Raw genomic sequence first — 21,736 nt, 5'->3', positions numbered from 1 at the left:
TATATCTGCCTGAGCTTAAGGATACACCTTTGCTCCTTTGCAAGCCTAACCTTCTCCATCTCGAGCTTCATCTCTTACCTCTTCCTTCTTCTTATTGAGCTTCATCTGGTAGTCCAGCTTGTCAACACCATCATACCAATAAAACATCTTGCTTACATCATCCACCATTTGGTACTCATTGCACATATGATCATACTGCTTCTTCATGTTGGCTAGGTTTTTTTTTCATAGACCACTTTTTCTGTCACCTGCCACAGCTTTGCTCATGAAACATGCCCATAACTTGGTCAAGCAGTTCTATAGTATGACAAGCCAAGACCCATCAACCCACTGCACTACTCCACAGTTTACACCTCCTTGCCAAAGTAAACTATTTAAGAAATGATGACATTTAAAACTAAATTATGCAATTTGTACCGCCTAACCATTTCACAGTACCTGAATATGCAATGCTTTCTTACTGCTAATTCACCTTACACCTATCTAACTACAAATAAATTAGAATGTGAATTAGCAAGTTAATGATCAGTGACCAACTAAACACCAACATAACATAGCTAGTCTCAATTGTGTAGTCAACCTGCTTCACTATACTCTAAGATTTTAGATATATGAGCTAACTCAACGGCACATAGCTACTTAGTGTGCTCATTGACCAACTATGCATCAATATAACATAGTGTCAGCTCTGCTACTCTACTCTACTATCACATTTTAGTTGAATGTCTTGCATAGGTACAGTCAAACATTAATACATGTACACAATTAATTGGACAACCTATTCATGTAGCAACACATTTCTCAGTTTTAAGCTTGTGCAACATGCACTTGGGGAAATCATCCCGTGCAGTACCGCAGCATAGGGGCTCAGGAATGGTGTCTGTGGTCTCCTACATGCATAACCCGTTAGATCAACGAAATATTCTTTGAATCAGTGTAGAAAAGCTCATAAAAAATCCCCAAGTGCAGGAACCCTAACTAAACAGTGAAGAGGGGGAATCTTACAAAGTACTCCATCTCCATCATGTCGTCGTCATTGCTATCTTCCCAATTCCTCCACGGCGGCATGGTCACCGGCGACGAGTGCGGCGGCGGCGTAGTCCAACAATAGAGGAGAGCGTGCTCGGGGAGAAGAGAAGAGTGGAGAGAGCGGCAGCATGGGTGAGAGATAGAGAGCTGGCCCGGGTCGTTTGACCTAGTCAGAACGCCTGCATGGTCCCACGGTGGAGCGTGGGTTGTTTTCCAAAAAACGAGGGTAGGGGGGAGGGAGTTCCACAGAGAGCAGCGCAGCATCGGAGCGGTTGACCGTCGAGGGGACCGAATATTGGACCGTAGATGTTATGTATTTTCATGTATAAGGACCGTATTGTAGTGTTTCTCGAGTTGAGTACTCCATCCGTCCCGAAATACTTGTCGAGGAAATGGCTAAAAATGAATGTATCTAGAACTAAGTTATGTCTAGATACATCCATTCCTCCGACAAGTATTTCCGGACGGAGGAAGTACTAAACTGTTACGTGTCAGAGAGCTCATGGACGGAATGTGCAATTTTCTCTCTCTTCCATGTTTTCTCCCGAGCGGTTTCTCTCCCTTCTTCCATGTGAGCGCGCGATTGGCGCTGCCGTTGCCTGCCTTGGATTCGCCGGTCCACAGGCCACCACGCCACGCCTAAGCGAAAGTTGAATTTTCTCTATTCAGATTCAGAGTGTCTAGCATCTTCTGGCCGATCTTTTTCTGGTCGATCTGGTGGAGATGAGAGCGACTGCGCTTCATTTCGGCACCAGGTGGGCGAGCCTGCACCAACACCCAACTTCAGTTCAGTTGGGTTCCACCGTCGCCTCCAGTCCGACCCCATCCATCACTATCATCCACCCAACACTAAACACAATGCTTCCTCTTTAGAACATCAAGCCTGGATTCCAGACATGTTCTCCTTGTTCCCTACTGCATTTCGAGCCCGGTAGAGACCGCGAGCTTCGGCCACGAAATCTACCAAGAACACTGAGATCTGAGATGTCACGAGTCGACAAGCACCATATCCGAGCAGAGAGCTCTGGTACAACTCCAAAAAAGCATGTCTGAAAGTTTGCTAGCACTTGGTTTTTCAGGGTTTAGGGTTTACAGCAAATGCCGGTTCAGCGCACACGAGCCAGATAACATGGTATAAAGTGTGTAAAATGCCGAGACAAGCAAAATCCTCATAGTTATTGTTCAGTAACGACTCACCTCGACACTGCTACACCAGTACTGCATTATAGTGCCTATTGCTACAAACAGGACAAGAACAAGAACCTAAAATGGAACTCCGGATCCTACAGCCCCCGACGCTACATACATCATATCATATTCATTCCTCTATAATAAGCTGAGTCAGTACTCCAGCATGAAGCCCTCCTTGTATATATATGTCCTCCACACGCAATGAACACAATGGGGGTGAATCTGTAACTGTAAAGCCATCCTGTAAAGAGCCCAGGTCACATGCCGCTCAAATCGTGTCATCTGCAACTCTGCAAGCACAAAGCGAGTCTGGCATCAGCTTAAAGAGTTCACTTTTGAGCAACAGATTGAGATGCTCAAGCCTACCAGCAGCACAAATAAAGGTAACCATGTTTGGCCTCATCCCAACCATCATTTATATGCACACGTACTTCAGTACAAGAATAACAGTCACACTTAACAATCGTAAATTCAAAATTCATTTTGCTGCTGAGTAGAGACATGTAACATGCGTACGAGGAGTAACTGCAGATGGAGAAATCGTGGTGCTGAGGATGGACTAACGGAAACGTCTTCCGAGAGGACCAAGATTTGTTTATATTTGAAAATAAAGCAACAGCAACACACCACCAGATTTACATCTTTTGTTTTGAGGAAAATATCCGGCTTTACATCTTAACAAAATATAGATCCACTGGGGCTGGGGTAGCAGTATATACCTTTGGAATGAGTTCACAAGTCCTAAGCTTTGTACTCGTGAACATGCAGCCACTTGGTTGATGACCATTTGTTCCCTTTGATAACAGGACAGCCCCCTGCGTAGAATAACACAGTGTAAAGAAACCTGTCGGCAGATTGCTCAAGAATATATGCATATAAGCACAACTTCAAGTTTAACAGCAGGTAGCTTCAGAAGGAGAATGGAACACGAGTTTCAGAAGTGAAAGGTCCAATATAAATCAGGTCTCATAAATATTCTACTTTCTGCAGAAAGTGTAACTAACAAGGGCAGCGAGCAGGCCACTGGACTAACTAACCGTGCAAACTTAGTGGATCTAGAGTGGCATCTGGTTTCATGCTCCAGAAAAGCAGCGCATCTCCCATCTTCGGTTTGACAGCAAGACCTTTTCTGGCACACTCCGAAAGCTCGTTGTACCATGGTAAGGAACTGCTGTTCACATTTGCATCGGGGAAAATAGTCTCACCCCCTTCTTCAACATCTGACCTGTTCCAATTGTGAATATGTTTTGGACAAGTTAACAACTCGGTTAACATCACACATAACATAAGTGTTGGGACGTGGGGTGCTACTTTACTTACAGGTACATGAGAATAGTTGCCATCCTCTGGCCACCATTCTTGGTGTTGAACTCATCAAGAAAATAGTCAAAGTGGGGTTCGTACTTCTGCCCGACTTCATAGTGCAGGACTTGGAGTCCCTCTCCATGTTCTGTAAGCCAGCATGAATGAACATTGTTAAACAAAACTAATACAGTATATGCTCAAAGGGTAAAAGCAACATATGCTAAGAGCTGCATTGTCGAAGTCGAGAAAATGTGACACCACTTGTATTCTGAACAAATTTACATGCACCATAACTAAGAACGAGGGAGTTAGGGTGACGTATATAACCATCAGATTTGCTATGCATTTTAGGGGTCACACTTGTCTGTATGCCTTAATTTTACTTTATCAACTGAGAAATCTCACTGAGAATTTGGCTTGACCATGAAACAAAATAAGGTCTTTACATAGGTACAAACCTGCAGGTATGAAGGTGTAATCTGCTATCCTCCTTTCAATGGCCCGGATAACCTTGTCCCGTCCTCTTTGGAGAAACATGCCTGAACTTGTACGAACCCTGCTGTCCTTGCTTTTACCAGTCTCGCTGTCAACCACTGTTGATTTCACCATGCGAGGCTTCGCCAATCCAATTAAGTACTCACACTCTTCCTTGGACTAATGAAAAGAATAAACTATCAGCCATTCATCCAACATAGTAAATTCACCAGAAAATTACAAGCTGAACTAACAAGCAATGAAAATACCTTACAGAAAGAACAAGGAATATAAGTAAACACCCTAAACTCAGAAATCTGAACACATAAGTATGCACAACCTATGACCAACTGAAAACAAGAGAAACTTGAGGTAACAGAGCAAAGAAATGTGCCACCAAAATCTGACAATCAAGGAGGCTTACTTAAAAAAATATACATCGTTAAGTCATATTTGCATAAGGCATTTGCTTAATTCATAATACAGTGTGGTGAAGTACAGTAATGTGTAGTACAAGGTGTTAACACACATGATGCATGTGAGTCTTCCGTCCAGAAGGTAACTCGATGGACTACCTACAACAACCAGCTTCCCGCACCACTGCAAACTCTCCCCCTTCAATTTACCATATTCAGTAATTCGACAAGTACTAGTTCCCACTGTACATTCCCATTTCTTCAGAGTGGACCGGGTATGAATCCAGTGTAAACAGAGCTCCACTGAAGGCAAACTAAAGCCAACAAAAGAGTCACCACAACCGTTTCATTCCAGGAGGCAATATCATGCAGTTCAGTTCAGCCAAGATCCCAAGGAACAAAAGCAAACAGAATTCCCATACATGGATGAAGTACCTAACACCGTCTACACTCCCATTCTTCAATAATAATTCAGGTAACAATCCAGTATAAACAGAGCTCCACTGAAAGCAGAACTAAATCCAATATAAACGAATCACTACAACCTTTCCTGTCCCAGGAGGCAACGGTCCCAAAAAACAAAATCAGAAATGCAGCGCAAACGGCATGCTTCCATCAGTCACTGTCAAACCCCATGTCCACCAAGTGTGAGCTCAGCGCCGCATCATTTGCAGACGAAAGTGCAGCTCGGAAAGCCGGCAGGCATTGCACCGAAAAGCACAGACGTAATTCACCCAAAAAGGTGAGGCGATACGGGATGGATGGATCCCACAAGAATCTAGTCTCTGCATACACATGACATCGTGCATGCGGGAGCAGGTGCAGGAACGAATGAGCCATGGCGGCAGCAGTGATTATGAATGTTGAAGGGGGAGGCAGAGTGGGCAGGAGCAGTGGTTACCAGGAAGTTGTGGTAGACGAACGCTCTGGGCTCCCACGAGACGACCTCCGTCCACTGCGCGCCCCGCTCGCCCAGCCCCTCGCTGACGACAACAGAGACGACCGCCCAGATCAGATCAGCTGGCGCTGGATCGAAGCAAATCTGGGGAGAGACAGCTGCATCGGAACCACTCACTGACTCACTCACCTGAGGTCGCGGCGGGCGCGGTTGCGCGCGGCGCGGGAGGAGCCGGCGGAGGACTCGGACTCCGCGGCCCCGCCGCCGTCGCCGGAGGACTCGGTCTCGGCGCCGGTGATGGGGAGCGCGGGGGAGGAGACGGGGAGCGAGAAGACGCCGAAGGCGATGAGGGCGAGGAGGAAGGCGGAGGCGAGGAGCAGCGCGGCGAGCGCCAGCGCGTACGGCGAGGCCCGGCCCGTGCGACCGGAGGCGAAGACCCGCGGCGGGCCCGCCCCGCGCATCAGCGGCCGCGACGGCGCCATTGGACTAGGGAGGCGGATCTCCCCCCGCCTGCGCGCGGGAGAGAAATGCGGCGCCGGTGGAGGAGGTGAGGCGGCGGGGCTGAGCTGCGCGCGCGGCGGCTCTCGGTCGATCGGCTCCGGCGGGTGCTCGTGTGTGGTAGCGGGGAATGGAAGGGAAGACGGCGGGTGGTCGTGTCGTGGCCGTGCACGCTGACGCTGCGCTGTCGCCGCGGGTTCGCGCTCCCAAACCGTGTGCCGCGTCCGTTTGGCTCCTTGTTTCGCCGGTCGGCAGCAACGGCGTGGGGCCCACCCGTCAGCCAGGCACACCGGTGTGTATGGCACTCAATCCCTTCTTCATGAATGAAAACAAATGCTCTATATCCATATTTGATTTTCCAAATCAGATGGTTGATTTTGTAAATCTCCGTGGGTCGGCTTGGTTCGGAGACCAAAATGCCTAATGATCTTCAAATACGGGAGCATGGAAGAATATATTTGGGTTAGGGTTTAGGGTTCAGGGCTACTGGGCACTGATCAGGCACGCGGATACACTTTAGATCTGGACTTCCTCGGAATGCAACCAACCGACCTGCTTGAGCTAGATTAAATATTTACCGAGGAGGAAGTATGTCAAGTGGTCAAGGAGCTGCACCCGGACCGGGCGCCAGACCCGAACGGCTTCATTGGAGCTTTCTATCAGCGCGCATGGCCTATCATCAAGGGTGACATTATGGCGGCCATCCTGAAGCTGTATGTGGGCGACGGTCGGGGATTCGCGAAGCTCAACAGGGCCTTGATGGTCCTCATCCCCAAGCGCAGTGATGCGGAGGAGGTCGGTGACTACCGTCCGATTAGTTTACCCCATAGCTTCGGCAAACTCTTCTCCAAGATGATGGCCAACAGAGTGAGAAGGAGACTGCCCGAGCTCGTCAACGTGAACCAGTCAACCTTTATACATGGGAGAAGTTTACATGACAATTTCCTCTTGGTTAGGCAAGTGGCAAGGAAGATACATGCCCGTAAGGCGTCGGGTGTGTTCCTGAAGCTAGACATCTCGCTCGCACTTGACACCATCTCGTGGCCATTCTTGTTTGAAGTCCTGAGAGCGAAGGGCTGATGACCCACAAGTGTAGGGAATCTATCGTAGTCCTTTTAATAAGTAAGAATGTCGAACCCAACGAGGAGCAGAGGGAAATGATAAGCGGTTTTCAGCAAGGCATTCTCCGCAAGCACTGAAATTATAGGTAACATATAATTTTGTGATAAGATAATTTATAACGAGCAACAAGTAACAAAAGTAAATAAAGTACAACAAGGTGGCCCAATCCTTTTTGTAGCAAAGGACAAGCCTGGACAAACTCTTATAATAGGAAAAGCGCTCCCGAGGACACATGGGAATATCGTCAAGCTAGTTTTCATCACGCTCATATGATTCGCCTTCGGTACTTTGATAATTTGATATGTGGGTGGACCGGTGCTTGGGTGCTATTCTTACTTGAACAAGCATCCCACTTATGATTAACCTCTATTGCAAGCATCCGTAACTACAAAAGAAGTATTAAGGTAAACCCAACCATAGAATGAAACATATGGATCCAAATCAGCCCCTTATGAAGCAACGCATAAACTAGGGTTTAAGCTTCTGTCACTTTAGCAACCCATCATCTACTTATTACTTCCCAATGCCTCCCCCTAGGCCCAAACAATGGTGAATTGTCATGTAGTCGACGTTCACATGACACCACTAGAGTAGAGACAACATACATCTCATCAAAATAACGAACGAATACCAAATTCACATGACTACTAATAGCAAGACTTCTCCCATGTCCTCAAGAACAAACGTAACTACTCACAAATCATATTCATGTTCATAATCAAAGGGGTATTAATATGCATTAAGGATCTGAACATATAATTTTCCACCAAATAAACCAACTAGCATCAACTACAAGGAGTAATCAACACTACTAGCAACCCACAGGTACCAATCCGAGGTTTGGATACAAAGATTGGATACAAGAGATGAACTAGGGTTTGAGAGGAGATGGTGCTGGTGAAGATGTTGATGAAGATGGATCCCCTCCCGATGAGAGGATCGTTGGTGATGACGATGGCGATGATTTCCCCCTCCCGGAGGGAAGTTTCCCCGGCAGAACAGCTTTGCCGGAGCCTAGATTGGTTCCGCCAAGGTTCCGCCTCGTGGCGGCGGAGTCTCGTCCCGTAAGCTTGCTTCAGATTTTTTTTCTTGGACGAAAGACTTCATATAGCAGAAGATGGGCACCGGAGGGCCACCAGGGGGCCCACGAGGTAGGAGGGCGCACCCAAGGGGGTAGGGCGCGCCCCCCACCCTCGTGGCCAGGGTGTAGGCCCCCTCTGGTATTTTCTTCGTTTAGTATTTTTTATTATTTTCAAAAATGACTTCCGTGGAGTTTCAGGACTTTTGGAGTTGCGCAAAATAGGTCTCTAATATTTGCTCCTTTTCCAGCCCAGAATTCCAGCTGCCGGCATTCTCCCTCTCCATGTAAACCTTGTAAAATAAGAGAGAAAAGGCATAAGTATTGTGACATAATGTGTAATAACAACCCATAATGCGATAATATCAATATCAAAGCATGATGCAAAATGGACGTATCAACTCCCCCCAAGTTTAGACCTCACTTGTCCTCAAGCGGAAGCCGATATCAAAAAATATGTCCACATGTTTAGAGATAGAGGTGTCAATAAAATAAAATACGGACATAAGGGCATCATGATCATTCTTATAACAGCAACATATATGAATATTGTCATATGAATTCTTATGATAAAGTAACAATCTATTCACAATGTCAAGTATGAATCAGAAATTTTATTGAAAACTAACAAACTATAATCTCAGTCACTGAAGGAATTGGAATTTATCATAGCATTGGAAAGAGTCTATGTAAGAGCCTTTCAACAAGTCCACATACTCAACTATCATTTAGTCCTTTCACAATTGTTAACACTCACGCGATACTAGTGGTTACGGAGTTTTAATCGGACACAGAGAAAGATAGGGGCTTATGGTGTTGCCTCCCAACCTTTTACCTCAAGGATAATGTCAACAATAATCACATCCAATTGGATATATATATCAGGATCGTTCCAACACAATGCGCTTGCTAAAGGATAACATATAAAAAGGAAAGGTGAAGATCACCATGACTCTTGCATAGGTAAGAGATAAAAGTAAAAGATAGGCCATTCACAGAGGGAAGCAGAGGTTGTCATGTGCTTTTAAGGTGGATGCACAAAATCTTAATGCAGGATAACGTCACTTTATATTGCCACTTGTGTTATAGACCTTTATTATGCAGTCCGTCGCTTTTATTACTTCCACATCACAAGATCGTATAAAGCTTATTTTCTCCCACACTAATAAATCATACATATTTAGAGAGCAATTTTTATTGCTTGCACAATGACAACTTACTTGAAAGATATTACTCAATCCATAGGTAGATATGGTGGACTCTCATGGCAAAATTGGGTTTAAGGGTATTTGGAAGCACAAGTAGTATCTCTACTTGGTGCAAATAATTGGCTAGCATGAGGGGAAAGGCAAGCTCAACATGTTGGATGATCCATGACAATATACTTTATTTCAGATATAAGAAAACATAACCCATTACATTGTCTTCCTTGTCCAACATCAACTCTTTAGCATGTCATATTTTAATGAGTGCTCACAATCATAAAAGATGTCCAAGATAGTATATTTATATGTGAACCTCTCTTTCTTATTACTTCCTATTAATTGCAACAATGACCAAAACTATGTTTGTCAACTCTCAACAACTTTTAATCATCATACTCTTTATATGTGAAATCATTACTCTCCATAAGATCCATATGATCTCTTTATTTCTTTTTACTCTTTCTTTTTCTTTTATTCACTCAAGACCATAGCAAGATAATCAATCCCTTGACTCAACACTAATCTTTATTATATAGCTCACGGACTCAATTACATAGAGAGATCATAAAGCAAAACTCATAAATAGATCATACTAAAACTTTATTCTACTAGATCAAGATATTACCAAAAGGATCGAACTAAGAAAAACGGTAAAGATAGGAGTGTGATGGTGATACGATACCGGGGCACCTCCACCAAGCTTGGCAGTTGCCAACAGGAGTGCCTATACGCATGTGATTATATCTCCTTCTTCGGGGACAGAGAGGATGGTGGTGATGGTGGATAGTCGCACATCGAGCGTAAGAGATCCTCCAACTTGCGAATGATGCCCTTAAGTGCAACAATATGCTCCTTCAACAAAATATTTTCACTTGTGAGATACTTGTTTTGTATATGAGCTAACTCGATCATCTTGAAAGCTTCAATCTCTGTCGGGGTAAAGAGAGGTGGAAGGATGTCTTTTTCTGCTGCCGGCCGGAGCTTGATCCTCCATAACCTTCTTGATCCCAACATCCTTGTTGATCTCCCCGGGTTCTTCTCTCTTTAGCTCTACCTTCATTAGCCAAGCATCGTTGTCACCATTGTTGGAGGAGGGGGACGACATGATGCTTGGCCTTGACAAATCTGGCAGAAAATAACTCGAAACGAAAATAGAGGATAATTGCGGGATACAGTGGTCAAAACCTTCGGGAGATTATATAATGAATTTTTACCGACTGAAAGAAGTATCGTGCAAGAAAACGGAGTCCGGAGAGCGCACGAGGTGCCCACGAGGTAGGGGGCGCGCCTAGGGTGGTAGGGCGCGCCCTCCACCCTCGTGGAGGCCTCGTGTCCTTCCCGGACTGCTTCTTATTTTTCTATTTTCTTAAATATTCCAAAATGGAGAAAATTGCTATTAGAATTGTTTTGGAGTCGGTTTACTTACCGTACCACGTACCTATTCCTTTTTAGAGTCTGAAACGTTCCGGAAAGTGTCCCTTATCCTCCGGGGTCATGGTTTCAATAACATTGGTTTCAACATTTATGGGATTACCTAAGATATAATGTTTGATTCTTTGACTGTTCACCACCTTCGGATTCGTACCTTCGAAGTTGTTTATTTTTATGGCACCGGAACGATAGACTTCCTCAATAATGTAAGGGCCTTCCCATTTAGAGAGAAGTTTTCCTGCAAAAAATCTTAAACGAGAGTTGAATAGCAACACATAGTCACCTACATTAAACTAACGCTTTTGTATCCTTTTGTCATGCCATCTTTTAACTTTTTCTTTAAACAGCTTGGCATTTTCATAAGCCTGGGTTCTCCATTCATCAAGTGAGCTAATGTCAAATAACCTCTTTTCACCGGCAAGTTTGAAATCGTAATTGAGCTCTTTAATAGCCCAATATGCCTTATGTTCAAGTTCGAGAGGTAAGTGACATGCTTTTCCATAAACCATTTTATATGGAGACATACCCATAGGATTTTATATGCAGTTCTATAAGCCCATAATGCATCATCAAGTTTCTTGGACCAATTCTTTCTAGACCTATTAACAGTCTTTTGCAAAATTAATTTGAGCTCTCTATTACTCAATTTTACTTGACCACTAGACTGTGGGTGATATAGAGATGCAATTCTATGATTAACGTCATACTTAGCAAGCATTTTACTGAAAGCACCATGAATAAAGTGTGAACCACCATCAGTCATTAAGTATCTAGGGACTTCAAACCTCGGAAAAATAACTTCTCTAAGCATCTTAATAGAGGTGTTATGATCAACACTACTAGTTGGAATAGCTTCTACCCACTTAGTAACGTAATCAACAACAACTAAAATATGTGTATATCCATTAGAGGCAGGAAACGGTCCCATATAATCAAAGCCCCAAACATCAAATGGTTCAATAACAAGAGAATAATTCATAGGCATTTCTTGACATCTACTAATATTACCAATTCTTTGACATTCATCACAAGACAAGACAAACTTACGAGCATCCTTGAAGAGAGTAGGCCAATAAAAACCGGATTGCAATACCTTATATGCAGTTCTATCTCCAGCGTGGTGCCCTCCATAAGCCTCGGAGTGACACTTATGTAGGATCTGTTCCTGTTCATGCTCAGGTACACAACGTCTAATAACACCATCTACTCCTTCTTTATAAAGATGTGGGTCATCCCAGAAGTAATGTCTTAAATCATAGAAGAACTTTTTCTTTTGCTGGTATAAATTTAGCAACAATATAATTAGCATAATCAGCATACCATGGAGCAGTACGAGAAGCATTTATGACAGCTAATTGTTCATCAGGAAAGCTATCATCAATAGGTAGCGGGTCATCAAGAACATTATCTAACCTAGACAAGTTGTCTGCAACGGGGTTCTCAGCTCCCTTTTTATCAATAATATGCAAATCAAATTCTTGTAGCAAGAGAACCCATCTAACAAGTCTAGGTTTAGCATCTTTCTTTTCCATAAGATATTTAATAGCAGCATGATCAGTGTGAATAGTTACTTTAGAATCAACAATGTAAGGTCTGAACTCATCACATGCAAATACAACTGCTAAAAATTCTTTTTCAGTAGTAGCATAATTTCGCTGGGCAGTGTCTAGAGTTTTACTAGCATATTGAATAACATTTAATTTCTTATCAACTCTTTGCCCTAGAACAACACCTACTACATAATCGCTAGCATCACACATAATTTAAAAGGGTAAATTGCAATCAGGTGGCTGAACGATAGGTGCAAAAATCAAAGCTTTCTTAAGTATTTCAAATGCTTCTATACAATCATCATCAAAGACAAAGGGTATATCTTTTTGTAATAGATTAGCCAGGGGACGAGAAATCTTTGAGAAGTCCTTAATGAACCTCCTATTAAAACTAGCATGACCAAGAAAACTTCTTATACCTTTGATGTCCTTGGGACACGTCATCTTCTCAATAGCATCAACTTTAGCTTTGTCAACTTCAATACCTCTTTCAGAAATTTTATGCCCCAAGACAATGCCTTCATTAACCATAAAGTGACACTTCTCCCAGTTCAAGACAAGATTAGTTTCTTCACATCTCTGCAAAACTCGATCAAGGTTGCTCAAGCAATCATCAAAAGAGGATCCATAAACGGAGAAATCATCCATGAAAACCTCACATATCTTTTCACAAAAGTCAGAGAATATAGCCATCATGCATCTTTGAAAGGTAGCTGGTGCATTACATAAACCAAAAGGCATACGTCTATAAGCAAAAGTACCAAAAGGGCAAGTAAAAGTGGTCTTTGATTGATCATTAGCTGACGCAGGTATTTGAGAGAAACCAGAGTAACCATCTAGAAAGAAAAAATGTGTATGTTTGGATAATCTTTTTAGCATTTGATCAATAAAACGTATGGGGTAATGATCTTTTTTAGTAGCCTTATTTAATTTGCGGAAATCAATTACCATCCTATAACCTGTAATAATTCTTTGCGGGATCAATTCATCTTTATCATTAGGAACGACAGTAATACCTCCCTTCTTAGGGACACAATGTGATGTAGACCGAACCTCGTAGTGAGATCCGATCGGTTGTTGTGGCCCGAACTTTCACGACACTCCACATTCAGCAGCAGTAGCCTCTCGCCCGCGCACGCGATATGCACGAAATAGAGGGTTTGAACCTTACGGCCCAGCACGAGAAAATCAATCTCAATGATGATACTCACGCGCAAAAACAATTTCTACAAAGAAATCGCAACACAGAGGTTTTCTAAAGATCCCTCTAAAACTTGATACAGGTGTCTACCCTTGAAAACACATCATGTCTATTTTATAAAATAACCTGTCTTACATAACTCACACCCTAGGCTTTAATAGCCGACCCAAGTGACATAGCTTGGAAAACAAGCTAACTAACCAACAAAAACTCTTCGTACGTGTACAAAAGTATTTGGACTCTTAACTGTCTAATAGATTTCTTGGTTTATAGATTAGCAAGATAACCTTTACAACCGAACGACCCACCCTAAAAAAATTAGACTTTATTATGTAAATGAGTGTGCCATCGTGATGTCTTCTATAGGTGGACCCCAACCGCATTCTTGTAAGGAGAATTGATCACGTATCAAGCATCCCTTCTGTTGGGGATATTACCACTAGGCGTAAACCGGCCTATTTGGGCCGGGTTAACTTCATTAGTGGTATAAGCAGATAACGACCCAAGGCCTGTAGTCGGTTTAGAACATGTAGCCGTAAACCGGCCTGATGTATGACTTGTATTGTAAGTTAGGAATAGAGAGATACCAACCGGAATACGAGTATGAACCGGTTGGGACTCTATGGACCGACAGGCGTCACCCGTGTATATAAGGGGACGACCCGGCGGCGGTTCAAGACAGACACACAACAACTCGAGCCTAGGCGAAGCTTGTTGCTCCCTAGCCATCGAGACCACATCAATTCCATCACAACTAGACGTAGGCTTTTACCTTCATCGAAGGGGCCGAACTAGTATAAAACCCTCGTGTCTTTGTGTCCGCTTTAACCCCTTCAAGTAAACCCGTAGCGATGGCTCCACGACTAAGTCCCTTCACTAGGACATCTGCCGTGACAAACCCACGACAGTTGGCGCCCACCGTGGGGCTATCGCACGATGGTTTGACGATCTTGGAGGGCAAGCTCAAGGGACTTGAAGGCTATGTTGTGGGCCGGATGACCAAGAGTCGTCATGGCAGGATCTACATCGATGACGCAGGATGGGGTCCAGAGGCCGATTCAATCGAGTACGGGTACCGGGTCCCCTTCGGCGGCATACACGTTTTCATTGGCAAGATCGGTGAGCCTGGGCCTGAGCCGGACATCTGCACCGACCTCGTTGAGCCTGGGCCTGAGCCGGACATCTGCAGCGACCTCGTTGAGACGGCTTAGCCCAGGCTAAACCGGCCATGAAGCGTGCCTTCGTTGGAGTCATCCACGGAGGAGAGCGTGAGGACGAGTCAGAACACGGTAGTGAGACCGTCGTTTATTCCGGCGACGAATCCTCGACCGGAGAGACCGAATCGCTATACCAGTTGCAAGACAACCAGGTTAGGGGCTGTTCCGATGGCGACAGTATTCCGGACCCCCCAGGCCAGATCAACCGGGTTGGAATATTCATGGCCGGCACCCAGGCGGCGAATCATTCTTCGACCGCCGCAGCAATGCTCTCCGGATCAGCAGCGGCAGCAGGGGCAGGAGGCCTTGTGCGCCCGCCGGTTCAAGTCATATTCGACCTGTTTGATGCACTAGCCGCGCTTATGGCAGAAGCCAATCCGGCGGATCAGGAGGCTCATAATACAGAGATTGCAAAGGTGAAAGAACAGATCGTACAAGCCAAAGCGGATCTGGCGGCAGAGAAGGACAGGATGGCTGCGGAGCGGGCCGCTTTGGACGCCCAGGCCTATAAGCTCGTGCTCGACCAGAATGCATCACAGGAGGTCTTGAAGCGGAAGCACAGATCATGCCTGCCGTTAGGGTTTGACCCCCGAAATCTCTTTCACACTCCAGGAGCAGGGCCCAGTAATCCGCCGCAGTACCTGGAGGCAAACCGGATTGAAGCACCAGGGCCAGGAGCAACGGTCCGGCCTCGCCTGATGGAACCCCCTCAACAGAACGTTGTGGCCCCTCTGCCGGTCCAGACACCCCCGGGTCATTATTCGAATCCTATGGACAACCTTGTTGCAGCCGCTGCACGATTAGAGGCTATCCCGGTCGAAGGGGACTCTCCGCAAGCGATAGAGACGCGCCGGGTTAAGGAGCTTCTCCGGACTGCACTGATTCAGCAGGAAACATATTCGTACAGCCGTGATCAGATTCACTCTACGCCTCGTCCAAGCCGGAGCTATAGCAGGCGCATGAATGAACCGGCCATATCGAGCAATGCACGAGGCCGTGAAGCAGCCCGTGGCAATAGCCCGGCAGGTGGTGTCCGCGATGCGCGGGATGTGGTGGACCGGGCCCAGACACAAAGGGAGGCCAAGTTAGCAGCACAAGATAATGCGGGTCAACTTACACCGGTTTGCTCTACCACCTTTGCCGGACCAGGAGTCACATCCGCTTTGGGAGTGCCTTGTTTAATCCCCGCTTTACGTAATGTGCGCCTGCCCAAAGATTTCAAGGGTCCCCGCAAGGTGCCGAATTACACCACTGATTTATCCCCTGAAGCATGGGTAGAGAGTTATGAGATGGCCATGGAGATGCTAGACGTGGATGAGGTCGCGTGTGCAAAATACTTCACCATGATGCTTGAGGGCACGGCTCGTACTTGGTTGAAGAGCCTACCACCCAATTCTATCAGCTCATGGGCCTAGTTGCGGGCCCGGTTTATACAAAATTTTAAGGATACATGTAAGCAGCCCAAGTCCATAGTAGACCTGGCGGCTTGTGTCCAGGAGGAAGGAGAGTCAACGACCCATTGGGTGCGCCGCGTTTCGGAAATTTTGCACTCGTCTGACAGGATTAATGCTGACTCTGCGATCTTAACCCTGGAAGGCAACTGCCTGTTTGAGCCTTTAAAATTGAAATTGGGACGCATGAAGCGGTTCTGTAATGACATGGGAACCCTCATGGCCGCTTTAGTAAAGTATGCTGATTCGGACAGTACCAAGGATCCCGAACCTGATGATGATGAAGCAGGGAAGGGAAAGAAGAATAGCAACTCCAAACAGCAGCAGTACAAACCGGCGGGTCATGGAAACGGAGGCAAACGCAAGGCGGATAGCAGCATGGATTTTGTGGCCAACACTAATGCATAGGACAGGGGGCAGCGGCGCAGAGGTAAAGCGGCGAATCGTAATGGGGCTCCCAATCCTAACGCAAGCCGTTTGAATTATTTGTTGAATCAGCCTTGCCCAAAGCATGGGACGAAGGATGAAGGAAATATGCCCTAGAGGCAATAATAAAGTTATTATTTATTTCCTTATAATCATGATAAATGTTTATTATTCATGCTAGAATTGTATTAACCGGAAACATAATACATGTGTGAATACATAGACAAACAAAGTGTCACTAGTATGCCTCTACTTGACTAGCTCGTTAATCAAAGATGGTTATGTTTCCTAACCATGGACAAAGAGTTGTTATTTGATTAACGAGGTCACATCATTAGTTGAATGATCTGATTGACATGACCCATTCCATTAGCTTAGCACCCGATCGTTTAGTATGATGCTATTGCTTTCTTCATGACTTATACATGTTCCTATGACTATGAGATTATGCAACTCCCGTTTACCGGAGGAACACTTTGGGTGCTACCAAACGTCACAACGTAACTGGGTGATTATAAAGGAGCATTACAGGTGTCTCCAAAGGTAGATGTTGGGTTGGCGTATTTCGAGATTAGGATTTGTCACTCCGATTGTCGGAGAGGTATCTCTGGGCCCTCTCGGTAATACACATCACATAAGCCTTGCAAGCATTACAACTAATATGTTAGTTGTGAGATGATGTATTACGGAACGAGTAAAGAGACTTGCCGGTAACGAGATTGAACTAGGTATTGGATATCGACGATCGAATCTCGGGCAAGTAACATACCGATGACAAAGGGAACAACGTATGTCGTTATGCGGTCTGACCGATAAAGATCTTCATAGAATATGTAGGAGCCAATATGGGCATCCAGGTCCCTCTATTGGTTATTGACCGGAGACGTGTCTCGGTCATGTCTACATTGTTCTCGAACCCGTAGGGTCCGCACGCTTAAGGTTACGATGACAGTTACATTATGAGTTTATGCATTTTGATGTACCGAAGGTTGTTCGGAGTCCTGGATGTGATCACGGACATGACGAGGAGTATCGAAATGGTCGAGACATAAAGATTGATATATTGGAAGCCTATGTTTGGACATCGGAAGTGTTCCGGGTGAAATCGGGATTTTACCGGAGTACCGAGAGGGTTACCGGAACCCCCCGGGAGCCATATGGGCCTTCATGGGCCTTAGTGGAAAGGAGAAAGGGACAGCCCAAGGTGGCTGCGCCACTTCCCCCTTCCCTAGTCCTATTAGGACTAGGAGAAGGTGGCCGGCCCCCCTCTCTCCCTTCCCCTCCGAGGAATCCTAGTTGGACTAGGATTGGGGGGAGGAATCCTACTCCCAGAGGGAGTAGGACTCTCCTGCGCCTCCCCTCCTTGGCCGGCCAGCCCTCCCCCTTGGCTCCTTTATATACGGAGGCAGGGGGCACCTCTAAACACACAAGTTGATCCACGTGATCTATTCCTTAGCCGTGTGCGGTGCCCCCTGCCACCATATACCTCGATAATACTGTAGCGGAGTTTAGGCGAAGCCCTGCTGCTATAATTCATCAAGATCGTCACCACGCCGTCGTGCTGACGGAACTCTTCCCCGACACTTTGCTGGATCGGAGTCCGGGGATCGTCATCAAGCTGAACGTGTGCTCAAACTCGGAGGTGTCGTAGTTTCGGTGCTTGATCGGTTGGATCGTGAAGACGTACGACTACTTCCTCTACATCGTGTCATCGCTTCCGCAGTCGGTCTGCGTTGGGTACATAGACAACACTCTTCCCTCGTTGCTATGCATCACATGATCTTGCGTGTGCGTAGGAAAATTCTTGAAATTACTACGAAACCCAACAGTGGTATCAGAGCCTAGGTTATTTATGTTGATGTTATATGCACGAGTAGAACACAAGTGAGTTGTGGACGATACAAGTCATACTGCCTACCAGCATGTCATACTTTGGTTCGGCGGTATTGTTGGACGAGACGACCCGGACCAACCTTACGCGTACGCTTACGCGAGACCGGTTCCCTCGACGTGCTTTGCACATAGATGGCTTGCGGGCGACTGTCTCTCCAACTTTAGTTGAACCGAGTATGGCTACGCCCGGTCCTTGAGAAGGTTAAAACAGAGTCTATTTGACAAACTATCGTTGTGGTTTTTATGCGTAGGTGAGATTGGTTCTTACTTAAGCCCGTAGCAGCCACGTAAAACATGCAACAACAAAGTAGAGGACGTCTAACTTGTTTTTGCAGGGCATGTTGTGATGTGATATGGTCAAGGCATGATGCTGAATTTTATTGTATGAGATGATCATGTTTTGTAATCGAGTTATCGGCAACTGGCAGGAGCCATATGGTTGTTGCTTTATTGTATGCAATGCAATCGCGATGTAATGCTTTACTTTATTACTAAACGGTAGTGATAGTCGTGGAAGCATAAGATTGGCGAGACGACAACGATGCTACGATGGAGATCAAGGTGTCGCGCCGGTGACGATGGTGATCATGACGGTGCTTCGGAGATGGAGATCACAAGCACAAGATGATGATGGCCATATCATATCACTTATATTGATTGCATGTGATGTTTATCTTTTTATGCATCTTATCTTGCTTTGATTGACGGTAGCATTATAAGATGATCTCTCACTAAATTATCAAGAAGTGTTCTCCCTGAGTATGCACCGTTGCCAAAGTTCGTCGTGCCCAGACACCACGTGATGATCGGGTGTGATAAGCTCTACATCCATCTACAACGGGTGCAAGCCAGTTTTTGCACACGCAGAATACTCAGGTTAAACTTGACGAGCCTAGCATATGCAGATATGGCCTCGGAACACGGAGACCGAAAGGTCGAGCGTGAATCATATAGTAGATATGATCAACATAAACGATGTTCACCATTGAAAGCTACTCCATCTCACGTGATGATCAGTTATGGTTTAGTTGATTTGGATCACGTAATCACTTAGAAGATTTGAGGGATGTCTATCTAAGTGGGAGTTCTTAAGTAATATGATTAATTGAACTTAAATTTATCATGAACTTAGTACCTGATAGTATCTTGCTTGTTTATATTGATTGTAGATAGATGGCTCGTGCTGTTGTTCCGTTGAATTTTAATGCGTTCCTTGAGAAAGCAAAGTTGAAAGATGATGGTAGCAATTACACGGACTGGGTCCGTAACTTGAGGATTATCCTCATTGCTGCTCAGAAGAATTACGTCCTGGAAGCACCGCTGGGTGCCAGGCCTGCTGCTGGAGCAACACCAGATGTTATGAACGTCTGGCAGAGCAAAGCTGATGACTACTCGATAGTTCAGTGTGCCATGCTTTACGGCTTAGAATCGGGACTTCAACGACGTTTTGAACGTCATGGAGCATATGAGATGTTCCAGGAGTTGAAGTTAATATTTCAAGCAAATGCCCGAATTGAGAGATATGAAGTCTCCAATAAGTTCTATAGCTGCAAGATGGAGGAGAACAATTCTGTCAGTGAGCATATACTCAAAATGTCTGGGTATAATAATCACTTGATTCAATTGGGAGTTAATCTTCCGGATGATTGCGTCATTGACAGAATTCTCCAATCACTGCCACCAAGCTACAAGAGCTTCGTGATGAACTATAATATGCAAGGGATGAACAAGACTATTCCCGAGCTCTTCGCGATGCTGAAAGCTGCGGAGGTAGAAATCAAGAAGGAGCATCAAGTGTTGATGGTTAAGAAGACCACTAGTTTCAAGAAAAAGGGCAAAGGGAAGAAGAAGGGGAACTTCAAAAAGAACGGCAAGCTAGTTGCTACTCAAGAGAAGAAACCCAAGTCTGGACCTAAGCCTGAAACTGAGTGCTTCTACTGCAAGCAGACTGGTCACTGGAAGCGGAACTGCCCCAAGTATTTGGCGGATAAAAAGGATGGCAAGGTGAACAAAGGTATATGTGATATACATGTTATTGATGTGTACCTTACTAGAGCTCGCAGTAGCACCTGGGTATTTGATACTGGTTCTGTTGCTAATATTTGCAACTCGAAACAGGGACTACGGAATAAGCGGGCACTGGCAAAGGACGAGGTGACGACGCGCGTGGGAAATGGTTCCAAAGTTGATGTGATCGCGGTCGGCACGCTACCTCTACATCTACCTTCGGGATTAATATTAGACCTAAATAATTGTTATTTGGTGCCAGCGTTGAGCATGAACATTATATCTGGATCTTGTTTAATGCGAGACGGTTATTCATTTAAATCAGAGAATAATGGTTGTTCTATTTATATGAGTAATATCTTTTATGGTCATGCACCCTTGAAGAGTGGTCTATTCTTATTGAATCTCGATAGTAGTAATACACATATTCATAATGTTGAAGCCAAAAGATGCAGAGTTGATAATGAAAGTGCAACTTATTTGTGGCACTGTCGTTTAGGTCATATCGGTACAAAGCGCATGAAGAAACTCCATACTGATGGACTTTTGGAACCACTTGATTATGAATCACTTGGTACTTGCGAACCGTGCCTCATGGGCAAGATGACTAAAACACCGTTCTCCGGTACTATGGAGAGAGCAACAGATTTGTTGGAAATCATACATACCGATGTATGTGGCCAGATGAATATTGAGGCTCGTGGCGGATATCATTATTTTCTCACCTTCACAGATGATTTAAGCAGATATGGGTATATCTACTTAATGAAACATAAGTCTGAAACATTTGAAAAGTTCAAAGAATTTCAGAGTGAAGTTGAAAATCATCGTAACAAGAAAATAAAGTTTCTACGATCTGATCGTGGAGGAGAATATTTGAGTTACGAGTTTGGTGTACATTTGAAAAACTGTGGAATAGTTTCGCAACTCACGCCACCCGGAACACCACAGCGTAATGGTGTGTCCGAACGTCGTAATCGTACTTTACTAGACATGGTGCGATCTATGATGTCTCTTACTGATTTACCGCTATCATTTTGGGGTTATGCTTTAGAGACGACCGCATTCACGTTAAATAGGGCACCATCAAAATCCGGTGAGACGACGCCTTATGAACTGTGGTTTGGCAAGAAACCAAAGTTGTCGTTTCTTAAAGTTTGGGGCTGCGATGCTTATGTGAAAAAGCTTCAACCTGATAAGCTCGAACCCAAATCGGAGAAATGTGTCTTCATAGGATACCCAAAGGAGACTATTGGGTACACCTTCTATCATAGATCCGAAGGCAAGACATTCGTTGCTAAGAATGGATCCTTTCTAGAGAAGGAGTTTCTCTCGAAAGAAGTG

At 45.0% G+C, this 21,736-nt stretch overlaps 1 protein-coding gene across 2 annotated transcripts; it reads right to left on the bottom strand.

Moving 5' to 3' along the window:
* Positions 1 to 2,128: 2,128 nt before the first annotated feature.
* Positions 2,129 to 5,989, bottom strand: LOC119325326 (probable prolyl 4-hydroxylase 3). 2 transcript variants are annotated; one of them, XM_037599071.1, is made up of 7 exons: positions 5,503 to 5,989; positions 5,317 to 5,398; positions 3,984 to 4,179; positions 3,541 to 3,670; positions 3,258 to 3,445; positions 2,940 to 3,035; positions 2,129 to 2,502 (listed from the first exon to the last, which is right to left on the bottom strand). In XM_037599071.1, exons 1-6 carry the CDS (start codon positions 5,793 to 5,795, stop codon positions 2,962 to 2,964), a joined length of 963 nt encoding a protein of 320 aa, XP_037454968.1. In that variant the 5' UTR covers positions 5,796 to 5,989; the 3' UTR covers positions 2,129 to 2,502; positions 2,940 to 2,961. The 2 variants fall into 2 exon arrangements, with proteins under 2 accessions (XP_037454968.1, XP_037454967.1); XM_037599070.1 differs by having other exon boundaries at positions 2,135 to 2,510; positions 5,503 to 5,987.
* Positions 5,990 to 21,736: the final 15,747 nt, after the last annotated feature.

This window comes from Triticum dicoccoides, chromosome 6B, assembly GCF_002162155.2.
Source record: "Triticum dicoccoides isolate Atlit2015 ecotype Zavitan chromosome 6B, WEW_v2.0, whole genome shotgun sequence".
NCBI lineage: Eukaryota > Viridiplantae > Streptophyta > Magnoliopsida > Poales > Poaceae > Triticum > Triticum dicoccoides.
Note: the sequence above shows the minus strand (reverse complement) of the source record. Positions and strands in the feature narration are given on the sequence as shown.